This window comes from Galeopterus variegatus, unplaced genomic scaffold (genome assembly GCF_000696425.1).
Source record: "Galeopterus variegatus unplaced genomic scaffold, G_variegatus-3.0.2 Scaffold4188, whole genome shotgun sequence".
Classification (NCBI taxonomy): domain Eukaryota; kingdom Metazoa; phylum Chordata; class Mammalia; order Dermoptera; family Cynocephalidae; genus Galeopterus; species Galeopterus variegatus.
The window spans coordinates 62,912-86,070 of NW_007730299.1; the positions used below are offsets into that span (position 1 = coordinate 62,912).

General features: G+C 43.8%; 1 protein-coding gene and 2 pseudogenes across 1 annotated transcript; 2 read left to right on the forward strand and 1 right to left on the reverse strand.

Moving 5' to 3' along the window:
* The first annotated feature begins 4,979 nt into the window (after positions 1-4,979).
* Positions 4,980-6,026, forward strand: LOC103602549 (melanoma-associated antigen B10-like). The gene has a single exon (XM_008586967.1). It carries the CDS (start codon positions 4,980-4,982, stop codon positions 6,024-6,026), a length of 1,047 nt encoding a protein of 348 aa, XP_008585189.1.
* Positions 6,027-11,126: 5,100 nt separating this feature from the next.
* Positions 11,127-11,941, reverse strand: LOC103602550 (annotated as a pseudogene).
* A 1,984-nt stretch (positions 11,942-13,925) lies between these two features.
* On the forward strand, positions 13,926-16,608 carry LOC103602551 (annotated as a pseudogene).
* Positions 16,609-23,159: the final 6,551 nt, after the last annotated feature.

A 23,159-nucleotide genomic window follows, 5' to 3' on the forward strand; every position in this document is an offset into this window, starting at 1 on the left:
ATGACAACCACTGTTAGCTCTAAAATCATTAAAGTATACAATCCCATAACTAAGTAATGATTAGAGTTGATTAGATGGGCTGTTGCCCGGCTATCTGTGGGCTGTGTTCCACTACCAGAGGGCTATTTCCCTATACATGCATTTACCTAAAAACCCTATTCTAAAATCAAATGAGAATTGTTGGGAAAAATAGGAAAATATCAGGGCCCCTCAGATGTTCAGAATCTTGGCGAGCATTGGCTATAAATATCCTCAGGTGTTCCTTGTTACTACTTAATGTAAATTGTGTATGGGCACCCAGGTGTCCAGGGTTGTGAACTTAAGTGTAAAAGACTAACAGCTCTGATCCACAGTGCTTCTCAGAACTCTAAGAGGAGCCGCTAGGACAGTTGCTCCTAGATCTGAATAAAACCCATTCATTTTTCTATACCCACAGCTCCCAGAACTTTTTTTTTCCTATTACCCAGCTCACAGACTTGCATGTGGAGGGTTTGTAACCCAATCTGTGCAACAGACTCGATGTGTCTGTAAGCCCTAGCTTTACAAGAATCAAAATTTATAACTCTCCACAAATGATGACTGTTGATTCTAAGTCTCAGGTGTATTCTCTCTAATGTTGAAATATGTTTGAGAATTTCTGTAATGAAGAGAATGTATACATGGTCATTAAATGTAAAATTACAAATGAAAATAGCCCATTATTTAGAAAAAATATGAATGACCTAATTGGTCCAAACAGAAAGAGAAAATTGGAATTGAGCAATAAAAAGAGAAACTGTGGTTAAAGTTCCAACCACCCTCAAATGTTTCAGGACCAAGCAGATGGGGGCCAGTTAGACCAAATAGTCACCAAACAATTAACCACCACCTTATGGAAACAAATCCACAGCAAACAAAAGGATAAGAAAATTGTCAATTCATTTTCTCAGGCTAGTTCTCTTCAGCAACAGAATCAGCTGAGGACAATCTCAGCTAAGAAAATTACATGGTCATCCACACAGAGGCAAAGAGAATAAATAAATATATAGGAGGTTCCATATAGCAGTGACTTAAATGAAGGAAAAAGAAAAAAAGTCTGCATGCAAGAAATGTAAAGATAATAGAACATTAGGAAAAAAACTGTCTAAAATATTACATTAACAGATTAGAAAAAAAAAAGGATTTTGATCATGTACTGAGGTGGAGAAAAATCTTTTGAGAAAAATGCAACACCAATGCATGACAATAACATAAAGCAAACTGACATTACAAAGGAAATTCAATTTCCTAAAATCAATAGAAAACAAACTTAAATATGAAATGTAAAAAGATGGGAGCATTACCATTAAAGTAAGCAGCAAGAAGTACCAGTGTGCTACGTATGTAGCCAGAAGGCCAGAATACAAAAACAAATAAAAGTTAGGATTATTAAGAAGAAATAGAATTTTTTCGGTAAAAATATTATCATTTTAGAAAATCAGAATGAAAAGTCCACGGGTTATTCAAATGAATTAGTGACTTCTGAGAGATGGTGTATAGATCACTACTGTAAAACCAAGAGCCTCGATGCACAAAGCAGTAATATTAGAACATGGATATAATATATTTATTACTATGAACGAAGTCTAAAATAAAATGAATTTCACTACACAGTACAGTGCAACGCTGGATAAAGTGAAAAGACCTCGGTCTCACAAAATTCTGCTCATGTGCGTCTTCTGCGGAGAGGTTAAACCTTTGAGAACAGAAAGTTCGCAGATGTCTACATTCGGCTAGTGAAGGGACCCCATGGTCACCGTGCACTTTCTCGGATGGTTCAGAACCTGTTCTGTGCCCCTCCCTGGTGCCGCAGCCTCTCCACCTCACGTCGTGCCTGCGAAGCAAACTTACTATGTGCAAGGGTTTAAGTTGAGAAACTGTCCAGAGCTTATAGGGAGGTGGGATTTCCAGAAGGATCCTTCAATCAGTGAAGCCAGAAGCCAAACTAGGGATCTACCTCTGAGGACAGGACTTATGGAGCCACCCACTCCGCAACACAGGGGGCACCACAGAACCGCGCTGCTCCATACCTAGTGCGCCGCTCATGCCATCAATCCTGGGAGGCCCCACGCAGGGGTGAACGGAAGGGGCGCACACTGACTTCCTCCTCTGGAGTCTGTGGGACGCGAGACCTTGCCGTGAGACACTTGGCATCTAGTCAGCAGAGGGAGACGTCCAGGCTCTGCTAAAAGGTAAGGTGAAGACGTCGAGTAAGGTTTAAGGGCGCACCCTACCCCCAAAGAGAGAAGGTCCTCCAGTCCCACCCCTCCCGTCAGTCTCAGAAGGTTCCTGGCACTGATGGACCGAGATATATCCCTCAGAATTACCCTTGTAGGGAATCAAGGTAGCGACAGCATTGGACTTGGGTATTGGCATCAAGCCAGCAGACGGAGGGTCCCAGGACCTGCCAAGAGCCAATGAAGGGCCCTGTATGATTTCAGTGTAATTCCCCCTCCCCCATAACAGAGAGGTCCCTGCAGAGCCCTGCACCTGGTGGAAATGACACACCCATCTTCCAACTTTTACTGGTTTATGGAGATGAAGGTGATGCATGAGGGTTTCTGTCTCTGGACAGCAGAGAAAGGAGTCTCAGAATCTACCACGAGTAAATTAAATGTTTCTATTTGAGCTGTGCATAAAACGGCCTCCCTAGTACAGTGCATGCCTTACAGAGACCCACCCTGCTGTCAGCCCGAGAGGCCCCTGGCATGGCTGTAAGGCTGCAGGTGATCCCTCTTTTCACCTTCTGGCATGGGTGAGCACCACGGAACCGCGTGCTCCGTACCTAGTGCGCCGCCCCTGCAGTCAGCCCTGGGAGGCCACGTGCAGGGGTGACCGGAAGAGGTGCACACTGACTTCCGCCTCTGGAGTCTGTGGGACACGAGACCTTGCCGTGAGACACGAGACCTTGCCGTGAGACACTTGGCGTCTATTCAGCAGAAGGAGACGTCCAGGCTCTACCAAAGGTAAGGTGAAGACGTCGAGTAAGGTTTAAGGGTGCACCCTACCCCCAAAGAGAGAAGGTCCTCGAGTCCCGCCCCTCCGTCAGCCTCAGAAGGTCCCTGTCAGGGACGGGCCGATATAGCGCCCTCAGAATTACCCTTGTCGGGAATCAGGGAAGCGACAGCATCGGACTTGGGTATTGGCATCAAGCCAGCAGAGGGAAGGTCCCAAGACCTGCCAAGAGCCAATGCAGGGCCCTGTATGAGTTCAATGGAATTCCCCCTCCCCCATAACAGAGAGGTCCCTGCAGAGCCCTGCACCTGGGGGAAATGACACACACAACTTCCACCTTTTAGCGGTTTATGGAGATGAAGGTGTTGCACGAGGGTTTCTGTCTCTGGCCAGCAGAGAAAGGAGTCTCAGAATCTGCCACGAGTAAATGAAACATTTATATTTGAGCTGTACAAAAAACGGCCGCCCTAGTACCGGGCAGGCCTCTCTGGCCAGCAGAGAAAGGAGTCTCAGAATCTGCCACGAGTAAATGAAACATTTATATTTGAGCTGTACAAAAAACGGCCGCCCTAGTACAGTGCAGGCCTTACAGAGCCCCACCCTGCTGTCAGCCCGGGAGGCCCCTGGCATGGCTGTAAGGCTGCAGGTGAACCCTCTTTTCACCTTCTGGCAGGGGTGGGGGGAGGATGTGTAAGAGCCTTGGTGTAAGGCTAGATGATTCAGGTCAGCAGAGGGAGTCCGCTTCGGTGAACCTTAGAGATAAGTTCAGAACGTAGAGCAAGGACTGAGGGGACTTTCTACCCTAGGACAAAGGAATCCCCACGGAACACCACCACTACTGTGAGCCCTGGTAGCCCTTCTGCAGAACTGTGAGGCTAAGGTGTCCACACTACATCCTTAGTGACTACAGGGAGAAGAGGGCCTTGGTCTGAGAGGGCAGTGGCAGGTCATTAAGAGCAGGTGACTCATGAGGGCCCTTTGGCAAGTCAAAGTGTGGACTGAGGGAGACAGTCTCTACTTCTGTGGATATCCTTGGGAAACCCTGGACAGATGTGACCTTCTGAGTACATACCCTGTCCCCGCTCCACGCCCCCCCATCCCTCCATGGCGTACCCTTTGATAACAGGTAGATGAGGCCCTTGGTCTGATTGGTATAGTTCCCAGGGCTGCAGAGGGAAAGGTACAAGGCTGTCACGGTTAAGAGTCATGATCAGAAACCATAATACTGAGGAGAACAGAGGGGGTTTCATAGAGCCTTACATACTGTGTCACTCCTGATGGGTACCCTTAGGAAGATAAGTCTGAGACCTCCCTAATATCCTCTTCAGGATCCTCAAGGATGTGAAGGCCTTGCTTTGAAGGAATAAGTCTGAGGCCAGCAGAGGGAGGGGAATCAGGCCCTACAAGAAGAAAATGTGAGGATTCTGAGTGAGGACCAAGAACTCTAATTAAACCAGTATAGAAAGGATCTCACAGAACTCTGCCATTGCTGCCATCCCATGGGGTCCTTGGGCCAATGTGGTCAGATGAGATCCCCCCTCAATTCCTCGTCCAGGGTGTCAGGGTGCTGAGGGTTTTGTATGAAGTAGTCAGCATCAAAGCACGTAAGTAGAGAGATCACAGGTCATGCCAGAATTCAAGGTGATGACCCTGGCTGTGAATTAAAATAATCATTTCCTACCCCACAACAGAGGAAGCTCAACAGGGTATGCACCTGCCAGACTGTCAGCCCCAGTAAGATGCAGGTACAACTGTAAGACTGCAGCCAAACTACACTCTAGTTACTTCCACAGAGTGCTCAGAGGAAAGGCTCATCAGTGAAATGGAGGTTTGTGGGATCCTTGAGCAGTGCCCTCCATGAAACCTGCAGAGTCAGCCCTTGATAAAGCCAAGGTGGTGTTGCCCTGCTGAGGAGGATCACACCATCTCATCCTCTTTCCTACAGGTCACTGAATCATCTGCCCTCTGTCCCACACTCGTGCCTGCTGTCTGTGACCGCAGTCATCATGCCTCGGGGTCAGAAGAGTAAGCTCCGTGCCCGTGAGAAACGCCGCCAGGCTCAAGAAGAACCTGAGGTTGTGAAGGGTGCTCAAGCCACTGTAGCGGAGGAAGAAAAGTCTGTCTCTTCCTTGTCTCCTCATATCAAAGAAAATCCCCAGAGTTCATCTGCTGCTGGAACAACCAGCGATCAGCAAGAGCCAGGGAAAGCCCCATCCAGCACTGCTGCTGCAGCAGCTGCTTCCTCCACAAGATCTAATGAAGGCGCCACCAGCCAAGCTGAGGAAAGGCCAAATGCTTCACACACTCAGGCTTCCGCTGAGCACAGGCAGAGAGGCAATGTAGCAAACAAGGCTACAATGCTGGTCCGTTACCTGTTGTACAAGTATGAAAGGAAAGAGCCCGTTACAAAGACAGATATGCTGAGAAATGTGATCAAAACAGATAAGAACCACTTCCCTGAGATCCTAAGTAGAGCCTCTAGGTACCTGGAGCTGATCTTTGGCCTTGACCTGAAAGAAGTTGATCCCAACAGGAGCCTCTATGTCCTCATCAACAAACTGGATCTAAGCTGTGATGCAAGAGTGAATGACAAGACAGGCTTGCCCAAGACTGGCCTGCTGATGACTGTTCTGGCTGTCATCTTCTCGAAGGGCAATTGTGCCACTGAGGAGCAAATCTGGGAAGTGCTAAATATGATGAGAATATATGATGGGGTGGAGCATGTCATCTTTGGGGAACCCAGGAAGCTTCTCACCGAAGATTTGGTAAAAGAAAATTACCTAGAATATCGTCAGGTGCCCAACAGTGATCCTCCAAGCTTTGAATTCCTGTGGGGTCCACGAGCTTATGCTGAAACCAGCAAGATGAAAGTTCTTGAGTTTTATTCCAAGATCCATCATACCGTCCCAAGTGACTTCCCTTCCTTGTATGAAGAGGCTCTGAGAGATGAAGAGGAGCAAGCCCGAGCCAGAGTCGCAGCTAGGGCTCGTACTGCTGCCATGGCCAGTGCTCGTTCTAGGGCCGTTTCCAGCAGCTTTTCCTGCCCCAAATGAAGCCTGAGGAAAATTCTTTACTGTGTTGTTGAAGAGGACAGATAATGTTCTCATTGGTGGAGGTTCGGGTGAGGGTGGCAAAATGGCAGCAACACAGTGTGTAATGTGTGTGTTCTTGTTCTATGTGGTAGCTTGGATATTGGTTTAAATGTTCCTCTTAATAGAAAGTTTAAGTAGCTTCAGAATCCACATTTATGAGTGATAATAAGTCATATATTTATTGATGTGTATGAATTTTAAGAATAAGAGTATTACTATTTTATAGAAACAATTGTAAAATTTTTCATCTTCTTTAGTGATCTCAAGCAATGTAACATAGTAGTGGATTAGGCATTTCCTTGGAAATGTGAAAAGACACAGCAGTAAAATAGCTGGGATCAAGAAAAAGAGGGAAGAAAGTTAAAGATTATAAATTCTTATGTTTCCTTTTCATTTGTAGTCTGTTCTGTAAAAGTAGGAGATATATTCATGTATATTCGTATACAAAATGTAGGAGAAATTACATGTACATCGTAATAAATTAGACCTCTTGCACACTGTCTCATTATTTATTTCTCTGATAATACTTTGACATCTGCTCTTTGAAAGGCTGTGTGCTAATTTTTATATCCTAAGTATAAACATGACCCACCTTTGCCCACTGAAGTTTAAAGCAGCTGTCATGTAATGAAGATAATGAGATATACACTATAAAACTTAAAGGACAAATCAAATCAATTTGGGAAGATGCAGATGACAGCAGTCAAGTGCAAATACCCTGAGGCAGGTGAATTTGGAACCTTGGGAACCTGCGAGTCTTTAAAATGAGTTCATTTTAAGTCAGGCTGAGTGGTGGGTCAGATGAGGCTGTGGGAGTGGTGAGCAGGGGCCCGGTCCTCAAAAAGGTGTGTCCTGGACTAATTCCTACTATGGAGAACTGCTTTTAGCAGTTACTTTGGTGTCATGGATAAACCACAAAGAATCCATCTCCTTTGGCAGGAATGGAAGATGTCCTGTATCCTTCCCCAGTGTCCTTTTCCCAGTACGGTACACAGAGTATGTGTTTTATGTACATCAGCTCCAGGGAGTTTCTGAGAAATAAGGGTGATATTACCTGACATAGGTGTGCTTAGAAGGCACTCTGCTGGCAATATTAACTCTGGCCTGGAAGAGACAGATCCCACTCCATTAAAAGGGCATTTTGTTTGGTTGTCTTGAGTGTAATTTGGCAAACTCTTAAGGGCTAGATATTTAATGGAAGTGAAATAAATGGAAATTGGTGTGGTTTGGATGGAAGGACAGTTGGGAAAGATGGAAGGAGTAAGTCCTTGACACAAATTCTATGAGCCTTATATGACATCCAGTTGGGGAATACTCCTGCACACTCACAGTGAATAGTATAACTGCCAAAAGCTATATAGTGAGTGACTGAGTTTCACTTGCTAAGCAGCATTTTGACTGATTTGTGTGCTGTACCATAGAATAAAAAATCTCTGACACCTTTTGGTGTACAAAAAAAAAAAAAATACCACAGAGCAGATTTCTGCACAGTCTCAGGTCAAAAAAATAATAGTAATCACTGCCATTTATTAGAAATGCAACAAATTCCAGGCACTGTTCCAGGAGCTTTCATACATTCATCCCCTGAATCCTGCAAGGCATGGCTTATCAGGCTCTCTTTACAAATAGCTCATTCCTCATAGAACTTAGCTATTTTCCTGACTTCACGTGGCTCATAAAGGTCAGAATTAGAACCCTGGTGGTCTGAATTCTTTCAGAGCACACACTGCTCCCACTCCTCCTTGCCTAAGATAGCCTTCTGTGTCTTGATTCCTTTTTCTTCTCACTACTGCACAATGTCTCTAGGCAATGGAAAGGATGAACCTGGGAGCAGTGTACTAAATCCAAGTGTAATAAAGGAAGGAGCATATGAGCACTAAACACCATTTGGGAACTGCCTATGGACATCTTTTGCCTAGGGTCCACATGGATCTAGCCTCAGGGATTTTTGAAAGCTGAGTTAGCCCAGGTGCTGGCACATGGGATAGACCCAGCACTTCCTGAATTACATTGCTCGTCACTTGAGTCTGCCCCAGTGAGCCCTCAGGCCCAAATTTGCACCCTGACCTGCTGTTCAGCTCTTCCCTGCTTCCTTCCATGAAGACTGTGCCCTACTTGCTGTTGGAAAGAAAGTCCAGAATAACCTTCCTTCCTCTTTCCTGACTTAGAGCATTTCAACTCCCTAAAGACATCCCCTACCACATCTTTCACCATGGAAACCCTCTGATAACAATAGTCCCTTCCACGTAACTGTTTATTTTGACAGTGAAGTTTAGGTGTCTGCTCTTCCACTCTGGGTGCTTCAACCACCCGCTCAAAGATTTTTCCGAATCTACTTGTGAGTACAGTCATATTTGGTTCAGAATTTACTGGTTTGTGAAAGATAACCCTGAAGTTAAAGAAGAGGTTTTAGAAAGCAGGTAAGATTAGAAAGAAAGAGAACGTAATTTTGTGCTAACTTGAAGCCATCACTGAATCAGTACACTGATGAGTGAGCTTAAATAAATGGTAAAAACTTAAAACCTCCCTCTTGAGGGGTAGATGAGGAAGAACCTAGGAAATCACTGTATAGTAACCATGTCCAGAAGCTGGATTCATAAAAACTCTGGTGTCTTTCTAGGAGGATATAGTAGTTTCTAATGCTGTCATAACAAATTGTCATGCATTAAGGATTTAAAATCACACACATTTATTATTTTACACTTCTGCTGGTGAGAAGTATGAGTTGGTTCTGCTGGTTCCTTTGCGCTCGGTTTCACAAGTCCAAATTAAACCGTCAAAGCCTGGATTCTTATTGGGAAGCACTGGGTAAAATCTCATTCTAGACTCATTCAGGCTGTTCTCAGAATCCAGTTCTATGAAGACTTGTAAGAGTGGGAAGAGTTTCCTTGCTGGCTGTCAGCTGGTGCTTCCATAGTTCCTTGAAGCCTCTCTCTAGACTTTGCTTGGGACCCCTATTTCTTGAATCACAAACAGCACATGGAAACGGTCTCATGCTTGGGATCTAACATCCCTCTCTGCTGCATCTCACTTTCGTCTCCAGATGGAGAAATTTTTCTGTTTGTAAGGGTTCATGTAATGAGATTGAGCCGACACAGAAAATCTAGTATAATCTCCCTATTTTTATGGTCAGTTCCATAATTTTAATTACATTTGCAATAACAAATGTAATTTGGCCATGTAACATAATATACTCATGGTTTCAGGGATAAGCGTATGGTAGTCTTTGTGGAGCAATTATTCAGTCTACCACAGTTGTAGAAAATGTCTCTGTGGGAGACATGCCAGCTTGGATGAGAAAAGAAAACATAGTTCACCATCATTCTCCTGACGCTTATCTGTATCTTCACCAGGAGAAAATCCTCGTTTTCCTCTGTGCCCAAAGGCACCTGTACAAGTGCTCAGGTATGTTCATCAACTGGTGGGTAGCAGAGACCATGCACCAAAAGAAAGAAGGAATCTGTCAGTCTATTGAGATTTAGAGGTTATTTAAAAGGTCAGTGCAGAAAGGTACTGTTGAGTGGAGAAGGGAGAATGCTCCCTGTTGAGATTCACAGGATTGTTTGGAAAATTTGTATGATCGTGAATTCGAATGCACATGTGACATACAGATACTAGGAAATCTTAAATAGCAAGGATATTTGATATTCTCAGAAACTCCTTTAAGAATGAAGAAGGCTCTTATCATAGCAAATTATAACTGTAGCGTGTTATTAAGTACCTACTATGTAACAGTTAATTGGAAAGACTGCAAATGTTCATCCACTTTCTGTCTTCCTCTCCATCCTTGGTTCATATGGTGACTTGATTGCCAGTCCACACATAGTTAGGATAGTTCATGCGACTACCCTCAACAGTAAAATATAAGCAAAGGTATGCTTTTACCCTTCAGATCAAAGCATTGAAGGGCTAGTTTGCCATTTCTATGCTTTTTCTGTTCCATTCATTAGCCAATATGGAGACCCCGTGTTGAGCATGGAGCCACATAATGGAAGCACCCTGGATATCTGAGTCAACTGACAGCTGAGGCCCCCTGCCATTCTACATCAAATTATTTTTTGTGTAAGAAATAAATTTTTAATGTGTTAAGCCATCTAGGTTTCAGGCTTTGCCCATTATGTCTCATACTTCTACATACTATATGTGTACAATAGTATTTTCTTTTTTTTTTTTTTTTGTCTTTTTTGTGACCAGTAAGGGGATCGCAACCCTTGGCTTGGTGTTGCCCGCACCGCGCTCAACCAGTGAGTGCACCTGCCATCCCTATATAGGATCCGAACCCGCGGCGGGAGCGTCGCTGCGCTCCCAGCGCCGCACTCTCCGAGTGCACCATGGGCTCGGCCCTGTACAATAGTATTGTAAAATTAATTCTAAAGTTTTCGTTACACACATGTGTTATAAAAATACACTGTGAATTTTTAACATATGTTGATATCAATATTGTTCTGCCTCTTGCCTGTGTAACCAAATAAAATGACGTCAGAATTTTCCCTCAACCCATAGAGATCTATTTCACCTTTTTACCTAATCTCTAGAATTCTAAATTATGTATGTGCCAGAATTAACTTAACCAATATCCTCCAGATAGGCTCACAAGTTGTTTGCCATTTGTTTCTTTGATTAATACAACCGATATCAGCATTACAGAACATCGATTCTTGGGCAAACTTGCAAGTTTTATTGCAGAAAAGATGTAGAAAGTCCAAATTGAATTAAAGTGGAAAGAATCTGATGATCGAAATTCCATAAATATTGCTGATATTATTCTACTTCAATCACGGTGTACCAGTTTGTAGTCTCTCCTATTAATGTATGTGAATAAATTAAGTGCTAATGGGCATTTTACTTTATCAATCACTTATTTATTTTTATTTTTATTTTTATTACCAAAGACCTATTATTAAAATACTTGGACAGCACCAGAGTTTGCTCAAATACAACCTAAACCAAGTTATTATTCATGCTATTCCGGAGGTCTAGTGGCATCCCGTTGGCCCTCTTCTGTAAGTAGGTGTATCTATTAAACACGTGGCACTAAAAATCAGTGAACAGAGTCACAAGTTACAGTTTTTTAATGCAACTGAGCAAGTGGCATATTCCCGGTTTAGTTACTGGCCGCTTAAGCTTTTCACCAAGTCTTGGGCAAAGATCAAACGTATTCATAGATGAGCAAAGATGAAGCAGACTTTCAAGAGTTATAGCAAGTGACTTAAAAAAAAAAAACGTGCAGGAGGCAGCAAAGCTTCCTTCACCACCTCCAATAAGGGGGGGTCTCAGGGTGCACCCCTGCAGCTTGTACCCCACCCTGCTAATAGCTCCACTATGCCTGGCTCCTTCCCCTCACCCTGCATGTGAAACAAGGCCTCGTGTTCATAAGGGTCAAACTTGGCTCCAACAGGGTTCACACTGAGCAAGCCGTGCTTTGTGAACACTTTCTAAATCTGGAATTGAGTCATTATGAGCCCCTCATAGAGGTTCTTCAGGTGAGGATTATGATCGTCAATCTCTTCTTTCAAAACACATACTGTATTGCCTTCTCTGAAATGTCTGCAACCTCCAACAAGTCCTTGCAGAAACCCTGAATGCCAGATAATTTTGCCACCTCCATCAATTGTTGGCTCCTCTGCCACAAGTTCTCAGTATCTGCCAAAGCTCGTTGACATTTTTCAATTGTCTCTTTAGCTGCTCTTCTAACTTGACCTTCTCTTAAAGGAGGAACTTCTTTGTAGAAGGAGTATCTGCATACTGTTCAGTTTGACGTGTGTATTCTTCCAAGTTCTGGCCATTGTTCTTTCATTTCGTAGCTGTGCACAAGAACTGAGGCGAGGCCTGAGAGACAACGCCAAAGCCGGGAGACGGCGCTGCACCAGCCTCATCGCTATGACCTCCGCTTCTGCTGCCGTCAGACCTCATCAAACTTTTCAACTTTAGTAAATCTTGATTGAAAACATATTGCCTCACTGTTATTTTAATTTGTATTTCCTTGTTTTCTAAGTAGGATGAACAGAAAATGAACAGAATCACTCACTTATAAGAAGTAAAATTTCTGCAATAATATCTGGAACACCAGTGAGTCCTTGCCTTAGAATTCTGTTTTGTCAAAAAGACATTTCTCTTTACACTGAGAAGGAAGGATTTGGTCAAAATAACCAGAGGCCAAGAAAGGGGATCAGACAGGAAAACCACAGTTAGGGAAGAACATCAGGAGGACTTGGACAAAGAACAATCTCCAGAATCCATGAGAGAGATCACAACCTAAACCAAGTGCAGAGAGCCAATTGAATATGGTAGTCAGGGATATCTATCCAGAGTTCCGCATGGGGTAGAAAAGGGACCAGAAGGACAGGAGGTATGGAAACTGGTGGTGTCTTGGACAACTTTCGTGAATAGGCTTGGGAATCAATGAAGCATCATTTCAAGCAAGACGTTGAGGGCAGACTTATTGAGTGAACGGACCAGAGGCATGCCCAACACCCCACCCTCCCTTAATGACCCCTATCCACTTGTCAGGCAGAGTATAGCTAGCTCCCCTGAATCACATAGTGATGAGATTAATAGATTCTGGGACAGCTACATCTCTTCACTGCTTTGGTGGTTCAGTGCATCCTTGCCAGTGTACCATGGCTGAGAGCTGCCTCGATGCCAGATAAGAAAAGATATTTCATCCTCTGTGCATTTGTTAGTACCAATGAGTAGTAGACTGGGGATGCAGATACAAGGATGGGGATATGGAACGGGGAATTCCCTGAAGGTAATTATGTCACTGACTTTGCAAGTTAAAGGCTGGTTGGGAAATGTCTTGAGAGAGGATCTAGATATAATCCCCAACTCAGATTGCTTCCCATTGTTCATGAGTTCTTTGCAGAACATAGGGTGGGGTTTTTTGTGGCTGTGTCCGGTGGCCTTTGTTGCCACCAGACACTGTAGTAGGGAATTGTTCTTCAATGCAAATATTTCCAGGGTAGATGAAGAACTATTGTAGATGTTGCAGTTCCTTGTTAAATTCACTGGGCTTGACAGGTATTTGTGGAGACCAAATCCATATATTCATTACTATTATAATTCTGAATTTGTTGAATTGAAAATTAAAACGAAAAACTATTCTGTACTAGCTAACCCCACAGTTATCACATGATCTATAGTGAAATTTATGTCACCTTTCACTGTGTGGTGAGGACGTTGGAGCAGGTGTCATCCTCATTCCCACAGAAAAGGGGTCCGAGACCTTAAGAGAAGTAAAAGTGAAGACCCTGAGGAAGATCTGAAAGAATTGTCCACCCAAGTAGACAGCCCTACCCTGACTTTAGCTCTTCTAAATCCATGTCCAGATAGTAAGCCGAGGTGCCACACACGTGCCCCTCTGGAGACTTGGATGGGGGATTGTAAGGCCGGGTAATTTGGGAGGAAGGGCTTGGTTTAAAGCTGGATGACTCAGATAAGGAGAAGGAGAAATCCCAGGCTTCTGAAGAGTCAATGAAAGACCCCTATAGGAGTTGCGACAAAGTCCAACTCTACCACAAAACAGAGGCTACCCCCTCACCCGTAAGAGCACACACACTCCTCCTCTCATCCCTGGGAGGCCCATAGGGGTGTGGCTGGAATTGGCTTCCCCAGCTTTTCCCTCTGAATTCTCAGAGAAGAGAAGGCATTGTTCTCTGAGGAACGACATCAGGTCAGCAGCGGAGAAAGTTCCAGGAGAGTTCCAGGCCCTGTCAGGAATTAATGGAAAGTCCCTGAATGAGGTATGATGGCATCCTCTACACCAGGAAAGTGGCTGTCTGGCAGAGCCCTACACCTCATGTAAGCCCCGGCAGTCCCTGGACGGCGTTTGCTTGATGCAGCGCCCTTTGAATTCCCGAGATGAAAGGAGGTAACAGCATTGCACCAGCCTTCGGCATCAGACCAGCAGAGGGCGGCATTCCAGGTCTTCCCGCAGTGAAGGTGAAGTCCCTGAGTCACCTGAGGGAACTATCCGCCTTAGATCCAAAGGACCCTGCAGAACTCGGGCTCCGCAGAACTCAGGCTACTGCGTTCAGGCCTGATAAGCTCCTTCTGGGAGTAGCCGGATGTAACGCACCCTGCGTTCCACCTCTGGCGTCAGAGAAGTGAAAATAATTGGTGCTAGGTAAGTCAGGAGGCTCTGCCAGGAAGTGAGGTGGGACCCTTTGTGACAAGGTGTGAGGGTCCTCACTATCCAGGTGAGAGGGCGTGTACCGCAGCTTCCCACCCTTGCGGTGAGCTGTGGCAGACCTCCAACAAAGAACACCGATGCAGCACTCTCTGAAGTCCCCCTTTGAAGATTAAAGGAAGGGACAGCATCAGACCAGAGTTACGGCCTCAGGCCAGCAGATGGAAGAGTCCCAGCCCTTAACGGAAGTAAAGGTGAGGATCTCAGTGAGACTTATGGGAACCACCCACCCCAAAAGAGTGCAGTTTCCTAGAGAGTCCCACCCCTGCTCTCAGCCCAGGGAGTCCCCAGGTGGAAGTGGCTGGATGTGACACAATCTGAATTCCATTACTGGCTTCTCAAAAATGTCAAGGGCTTTACGTTATCAGAGGGACTGTTTCCAGGGCCTGCCAAAAGGAAATGTAAAGAACTTGAGTGAAGTTTGAGGGGCCCTCCATCGCAAAAGACAAAGGCCCCAGTCAGATTGCTGACAGGCCTTAGATAGGGATCCCCTGATGGAGCACACTCTAACTCTACCAGTGAAAACTCACCTGACCAGAGTGTCAACCTCAGGCCGACAGAGGAGTTCCAGGTCCCAACAAGAGCAGAGGAGGGGCTCCTGAGTTCTGAGGGAACCATCCACTCCAGATCAAAATTGGCTGTGGCGTAGATTTGTTAGGCCGAGGCCTCTGTAACTTCCTTCTGGGGGATCTCAGGGATGTCAGGGCCTTGCTCTGAGGGAATAGATCTCAGGTGAGCAGAGGATGGAGTCCCAGGCCCTACCAGAAGCTAAGATGAGTAAAGAATGAGAACCCTACCTACCCCAGGATAGAGAGAGTTCCTCGGCGCTTTTCCATTGCTGTCTTCCTGGCTGTCCCCAGGTAGGTGTGGTCAGATGAGATTCTTCTTCAGTTTCTCCTCCAGTATAGATGAGAGATGAGGCCACTGAAATGAGGGTTCAGCCTCGAAGTGGTAGAGCAGAGGGATCCCAGAACCTGCCAGAAATCAAGAAGATGGGCCCAAAGAGAAACCTCCTACGAAGAAAAGCGGGGCCTCCACAAAGCCTGGACATGCCAGGCCTTGTTTCACCCCCTTAGTAGGCCCCAGGCTGATCTGGCAGGTAAACTAAGACACACTCAACTCATTTCACAGGCTACTCAGGGGATAGGCAGATCAGAGAATAGGGTCCTTGTGGGTTTCTTAAGTAGTGCACGTGGTAAAACTTGCAGAGGTTGCCATTAATAAAGGCAAAGTGATATCGTTGTGTGCATTGGCACATACCATCACATCCTTTTTCTCGTACTAGATCACCTACTCTTTGGCTGCTGTACCTGAACAGTCATAATGCCTCAAGGTCAGAATAGCAAATTGCACACCCAGTTAAGACAGCATCAGGATCGATAAGAGACTGAAGTTCTGGTGGATACTCAGGCCACTGTAGCAGAGGAAGACAAGTATGCACCCTCTTCTTCTGCTCGATTCAATGGTATTCCCAAAAGTTTGATTGCTGGGACGTTCAGCAATCCCCAAAAGCCTCGGAGAGCCTGATCTACCAGTACTGCTGCAGCTGTTTCATGCACAAGCTCTAATGAAAATGTCAGCAACCAAGTGGAGGAAAGGCCAAGATTCTCACAAGACCCAGTAGCCATAGAAAACTTCCGCAGAGGCCCTGTAGATGAGAAGTTAGTTATGTTGTTGCTTTTCCTGCTACATAAGTATGAAATCAAAGAGTTAATTGCAAGTGCAGACATGATGAGAAATGTAATCCAAATGTATAAGAAGCACTTCCCTGAGATTCTGTGGAGAGCTTCTGAGCACTTGGAGCTTTTCTTTGGCCTTGACATCAAAGAAGAAGATCCCAATAGGCACATCTATGTCCTCATCAACAAAGAGGATACGAGCTATGATACAAGGCTGAATGATGTCAGAGGTTTGTCCAAGACCAGCCTGCTGATGACTATCCTGGGCATGTTCTTCATGAAGGGCAATTGTGCTAATGAGGAGCAAGTCTAGTAAGTTTTAAATATGATGAGAATATATGACTGGAGGAAGCACTTCATCTGTGGGGAAACCAGGAAAATCATCAGCAAAGGTCTGGTGCAGGAAAAGTATGTGGAGTACTGATAGGTACTCAGTGGTGATCCTCCACGCTATGAATTCCTGTGGGGTCCAGGAGTCCATGCTGAAACAAGGAAGGTGAATGTTCTTGAGTTTCTGGCCAATATCCATAATACAGTTCCCAGTGCCTTTTCATCCTGTTATGAAGAGGCTTTGAAAGATGAGGAAGAGAGAGCCCAAGCCAGACTTACAGCTTGGGCTCACATTATTGCCATGGCCACTGGATGTTCCAGGGTCATGACTATTAGCTCCTCCTAGGTGTACTAAATTCAGAGACATTCCTCAATTTGTGATTGAAGAAAGTCCACAGTTTAAGCAGTGGAAAGTCAGGGTTGGGCTGGTGACAATATAACACGTTTGTGTTCATGTTCTATGTGGTAATTTGGATACTTTTTCAAAAGATGTTTTTCTTTTTAATATAAGGTTATACTAGCTTCAGATTCCAAGATTATGAATGACATTTCTCAATTTTTTTCTGTATATGATATTTAAGATTCAGCAATTTATTACTTTGTAAATCAAATTGGGATACTATCCATCTTATTTAGTGATTTAAAAGAAGGTAGCATGGCAGCAAATTAGGTATTTCCTTGGAAACGTGAAAATATTCAGCCGTGTAATACTTGGGAATCAGAAACAGAAAAAATGCCCTATTCACATTAAGTTTGATGTTGTTTACCTTTAAAAGATATGTATCTGGGTATGCTTAGATTATTCAAGAATGAGAATTAAATACATTGTTACAAATTAGAACTCTTGCACATTGGCTCATTCATTCTTCAAATATTAATTGAGCATATCTGGTCATTGGAAGGCACTATGCTAGTACTGGCAATGTCAGGATAAACAAGATCTTCCTGTGCTCATGGAATTTTACAGTCTAGGAGCAGGTATTAGATGAGAGTACTTCAAAAAGTTCGTGGAAAGATTCATGTTATCTTTTCATTTTATTTTTTCACAAATATTTTAAAGTATCCTCATATAAGGAATATGGTAAGTTAGCCAATGACCTAATGAAAAAGTCAAAAGGAAGAGTGAGGAAGTGAGGGGTCTGTGGGGGAGATGTCCAGCTGACAGTATCCAGTGTAAATGCCTAGAGGCAATTGGGTTTGGTGCCTTGGGAAACTGCAAGTCCTTCAGTGCAAGTCAATTTTAAATTAAGCTGTGTGGTGGGTCAGATGAGGCTATGAGTGTGGTGAGCAGTGACCATGCTGTCAGAAGTTGTGTCGAGAGTTGAAAGAATGAAAGCCTGCAATGGAAAACTACTTATAGCAAGTTGCTTGGGATCATGGATAAACCAGAGAGAAATGTCAACCTAGGGTAGGAATGAAAGGTGTCTTGTGCTTCCGCCACTCCAGGGCAGTTGAATACATTGAACAAACTAGGTGTTCTATGCACATAATCTCTAGTAAGTGTCAGAAAAATAAGAGTAATACTATGTGACACGGGATTCTCAGAAGCCACTCTGCTGGTACTCTTTGCCCTTGTTTGGGTAAGACAGAGCCTGTCTTATTTTGTCCTGTGCTTCTGTAACAGAATACAAGAGACTGGGTAACTTACAATGAAAATAAATTTATTAATCACAGTTGTATTTCTTTTGAGTGGGTAGTTTAATCCATTTACATTTAGTGTTGTTATTGAGAAGTATTGTTTTAGATGAGGAAAGACCAAGGAAATCACAGTGTAGCAACCATATGTAGAGGCTGAGATCTTCAAACTCTCGTCTTTCCAAGATTCTATAGTATATTTTTATGGCTGCTGTAAAAAATAAAACACAAATTTAGTGTTTTCAGAAGTTCACATTTATTATCTCTGTAGGGTCTATTATCTACATCTCTGCAGGTGTAAAGGATGGGGTTGTTCTGTTGGATTCTGTACTTAGATTTTCACAAGGCTCAAATCAAATTTTCATCTGGGAGTCCTCTGATTGTGCAGCTATGAGAAGAATTTCCTTCCGACCACATTCAGGTGGTTAGCAGAATGCAGTTCTTTGAGGTCATAAGACTGAGGCCCTCTGTCTTTACTGAGTGTAGGCTGGAGCTGGCATAGATTTTTGAAACTTCTGTCTAGGCACTTCATGTGGGCCCATTCATCTCATATTCATCAATTTCAGGTGAATCCTTCTCATACTTGGAATCTCTCTTTCTTTTTTAATTTTTTTTTTTACACTTGGAATCTTTCTAAATTCTCCAACTGCTGCATTTCTTTTCTACCTCCAGCCAGAGAAAGTGCTCTGCTTGTAAATTATCATGTTCTTAGAATTGGTCTTCCCTGGATAGCCCAGTATAATAACTGTAAATTCAGTTTCATACCCTTAATGCATTTGAAATGTGCCTCTGTCCATGTAACATGACATATTTACATTTCAGAGATAACAATATGGGCATCTTTGTAGAGCAATTATTCATCCTACTGTCGATGGGGAAAATGTCTCCCTGGCAGACACGCCAGCTGTGAGAGGAAAAGAAAAAAATATCATCATCATTCTTTCAACTCTTGTCTTTATCTGCACAGGAGAAAATTCTACTGTTTCAGTGTGTGTAAACACACTTGCACAGGAGTTCAGGTGTGTTCATTAGGGGTTAGGTAGCAAAAGGCTCACAAGTTTGATTTAGACTGTGCAGTAAAAGGAAGAGGAAAATTCTCTGCCTTTTGAGATTATTGCAATAGTCAATAGAGAAGGGTGATGTTCAGTGACAAGGGACAGACCATTTTGCTGAAATTTGTAGGTTCATTTAGATAATTGGTGTGATTCTGCACATTTTTTTTGTTTTCTGTTGGTTTTTTATTTGCAGAGAACACTATTTTTTTTTTTTTTGGTTATGAATATTCACGAGATACAAAGCTGACTGTCACCACTTGTGCCCAATATGTGAAGGCCAGATCCATACTGGCAGCATGAACATTATCACAAATTGCTATGTACTCCATGTCCCCCAGCCAATTATCCCAAATTTTCCTCCCCCACCCCACTTTTCCCCTTAACTCCACTTTCCATCCCAAGCTATATTCTCTCCCTGTGCAAGTCCAACACAACACTGTGGACTTTCTTTCCTTCCTTCTTTCTCTCTTAGCTCCCACTTCTGAGTGAGTTCATATGGTATTTATCCCTCTGTTCCTCGCTTATTTCACTCAACATGAGTTTCCTCAGGCTCATCCATGTTGTTGCAAACGGAAGAATTTCATTCTTTTCTATGGCAGAGTAGTATTCTATGGTGTATATATACCACAGTTTCTTTATCCAATCATGTGTTCCTACATATGAAAATGCCTGTCACATAGTATGTACTAGAAAAATTTGGAAAATTGCAATGCAATTTGGGCCTTCTCAGAAACTTCTCCAAGAATGAAGAAGGCTTTTGTCATACAAATTCTAAAAGTTGCAACTTACTGACCATCTACTATGTAACTGTTTCTAGAGAGTCTGCAAGTGCTGATCTACACAACATCTTGCTCTCCTTCCTGGGTCCACAGGGAGACTACATTCCCAGTCCCCTTTTAGTTAGAGAGGGTCATGTGAGTACCTTTGTCACTGAAATGTGAAGAGAAAAACTGTGTCATTTCCAGGAAAGGCATTTGAGAGTCGGGATGCCACTTCTATGCTTTCTGGTCTATTCAGCAGCAAACAGGGAGATCCCATGTTGAGATGTGGAGCCACGTGATGGATTCCTAGGTAATCTGGCAGTGAAGACCCCCCTGGCAGTCCACATGATATTTTATGTGCATGAGAAATAAACATTCAGTGTGTTAAGCTTTTCATATTTCAGGCTTGTTCTATTAGATTTACTAGCAGTGACTTTATCTGAATACTACACAGCTACTACTGCTGTTGTTAGTGTTACTTAAAGGAAAAAGTGCACATATTTTTGATCCTAAAAATTCTAAAGTTGTGGATATATCACAATACACTTCCTTACTACATTTCTCCAAAATTCAGCCCTTACCAGAAATTATGAAAATTAAAAACCTTGAGTCAATTTTTAAAAATATATTCTAGGTTCTTATTACATACATGTGGTGGAAAAGTATATTGTTGATTTTTAAGCTATATGTATAATAATATACATACAGTTCTGCCTCTCATCCTTGACACTGAATAAAATGAATGTAGGTACTTTCCAAGAGAGCACATATAGATCCATCTCACTTCCTAAAATACTACAAGAAATTTTAAAATGCATATATGCATAATTAATTTCACCAATCTCCTCCTGATGGACACATAAATTGTTTCCTAATGTTACTATGATTAATAATAGGACTGAAACAAAAATCACTAAACTTCATTTCTTGGATAAATGTGGGTGCTTTCTTAAAGGAAAAATGTAGAAAAGTCTAAATTGGGTAAAACTGCAGAGTGTGATGAATGTAAAGTTTTTGAATATTACTAAAATTCTGGTCCAAAAAATGTTGCATATTCTCACTGGCATTTTATTTCTTCAATTTGAAATTGGGGGAAATATTTTTGTAAAATTATATTGTCACACATTTGTTTCAATTTTTACTTTCCTGTTTTTTAAGTAGGTTGAACAGAATGTGTACATAATCTCTAATTCACACAAAGTGGGATGTCTGCGGTGATGTCTTCAGCACAAGGATTCTTCCGGGCACATGCTTTATAATTCTACAATATCAGTAAAACATATGTTTTTACATTGAGAAGGAAGGATTTGGTCAAAATAACAAGGTACTATGAAAGGGACCCAAAAGGAAAACCTCAGGGAGTGAAGAACAACAGGAGGACTGGGAAAAAGAACAATCTTCAGAACCCATGGGAGAGGTCACAACCTAAACCTAGTGCAGACAGCCAATGGCAGATGGTAGTCAGGGATCTGTATTAAGAGTTCAGAATAGGGTAGAAAAGGGACCAGAAGGAGATGAGGTAGGGAAACTGGTAGTGTTTGGACAACTTCCATGAATACGCTCGGGAATCTCTGAATCATCATTGCCAGCATGAAAGTGTAGGGTGACCTGAATGGGAAGATCAATTGAATGAATGGAACAGAGGCATGACCAACACCCCACCTTCCCCTAGAATGCTCCCTACCCACCTGTCAGGCAGAGTATATCTAGCTCCCCTGCATCACCACCCATGAGAGTAATGAATTCTGGGAGAGTTACGTGTTTTCACTTCTGCGGTGGTTCAGTTCATCCTTACCAGTGTGCCAGGGCTGACAGCAGCCTTAATGGCCGATGAGAAAGGGTATTTCTTCCCTAGTGCATATGTCCCTCCCCACTCTTAGGATGAGGCTGTGCAAGTGGGTGCTATTGGTGATTAACAACAGTTAAAGAAGGCCGACTAGTACCAATGAGTATTGGAAGCAGGCTGCAGCTGCAAGGAGGGGGATATGGGAGGAGGAATTCCCTGAAGCTAATTACCTCACTGACTCTGCAAGTAAAGGGCTGATTGGGGTCACGTCTTGAGAAAGGATCTAGATGTTATCCCCAACTCAGATGGCTCCGCATTGTTCCTGAATTCTTTACACACTTGAGAGAAGTTCTTTGGCTGTGTTTGGTGGCCTATTGCTACTAGATACTGAAAGGAGTAGGGGGCTGCCTCACTATGCAAAGTTTTACAAAGGGGATGGAGGACCATTGTAGATGGTGTTATATTGACTGGGGGTGACAGGTGTATGTGGAATACAAACTTATATCTTTATTATTGTAATAACCCCAACTTGTTTGAATTATGACTTAAAAAATAGATTCTGGATCATCAATTCTCAAAGTTATCACATGATCTATAGTAAATGTAGTAAAATCTAGAACTAAGAAGTAAGAACTGTGGACAGGAGCGTGGGGCTGAGGCAAGGAAAAGGAGAACTCACAGGTCACAACAGAAGTAAAGGTGAGGACTCTGAGTGAGGACTGACAGAAGCACGGACCCGAAAGCAGAGGGACAGACTCAGATTTGCATCCCCGTTGTTAAGCTTCGAAATCCCCCAAAAGAGGTGGCTGGAAATTGTTTCCCCTGAATTCTACCTCTGGCATTCCTGGGAAGCGAATGCCTCGATCTGACGTAGGCAGCATCACACCAGTATAAAGAGCTCCAAGTCTTGCTTGAAATCCAGGTAAGGTCACTAAATGAGTTTGAGGGAATCCCCACAGCAGAAGAGAATGATCCCCACAGAGTCACCCCCCTGCTGTCAGTCCTTTTAGATGATGAGCAGGGATTGCCTGATTTTTCTGAATATTCCCTCTGGGGATTCAAGGAGGTGAGGGCATTTGATCCAGGTATTGGCCTCAGGGTGGCATAGAGTGGGGTCCCAAGCTGTGACACAAGTCAATGTGGGCACTCTGTGATCTCTGAGGAAAGCACCCACCCAGAACCGTTGGGCAGCACGGTGACCCACACATGAAGTCATGTCTAAGAGGCTCCCTATGGCTGTGCGGCTCAGCAGCCCCTTCACTTCACCGTCTGAAAATAGGAGAGTGTTATGGGGAGGCGTTTGTTCCAGGCTGGCTAACTCAGGCCACCAGACGGAGGAGTCCCAGCCCAAGTCAATAAAAGACCTTTCTGTGAGTTCTTGAGAGAATCCCTCACCCCAGACCACTGTGGGCCCTACGGAGCCCGCCCCTTTGTGTGCCCTGCGGGAGCCCAGGCAAGGTTTGCTGGAAGGGCTACGTCCTCATATCCTCCTGAGGTCTCAGAGACGCGAAGGCATTGGTCTGAGAGGGGTTGTGTCAAGTTCCTGAGAGGGGCTGAGGGAGAGTTCCAGATCCTGCCTGGAATGAAGTAAGGACCCTGAGTTCGGTGTGAGGGGACCGCCCACCCCAGACTGAAGGCGCTCCCAGACAGTTCTGCCCCT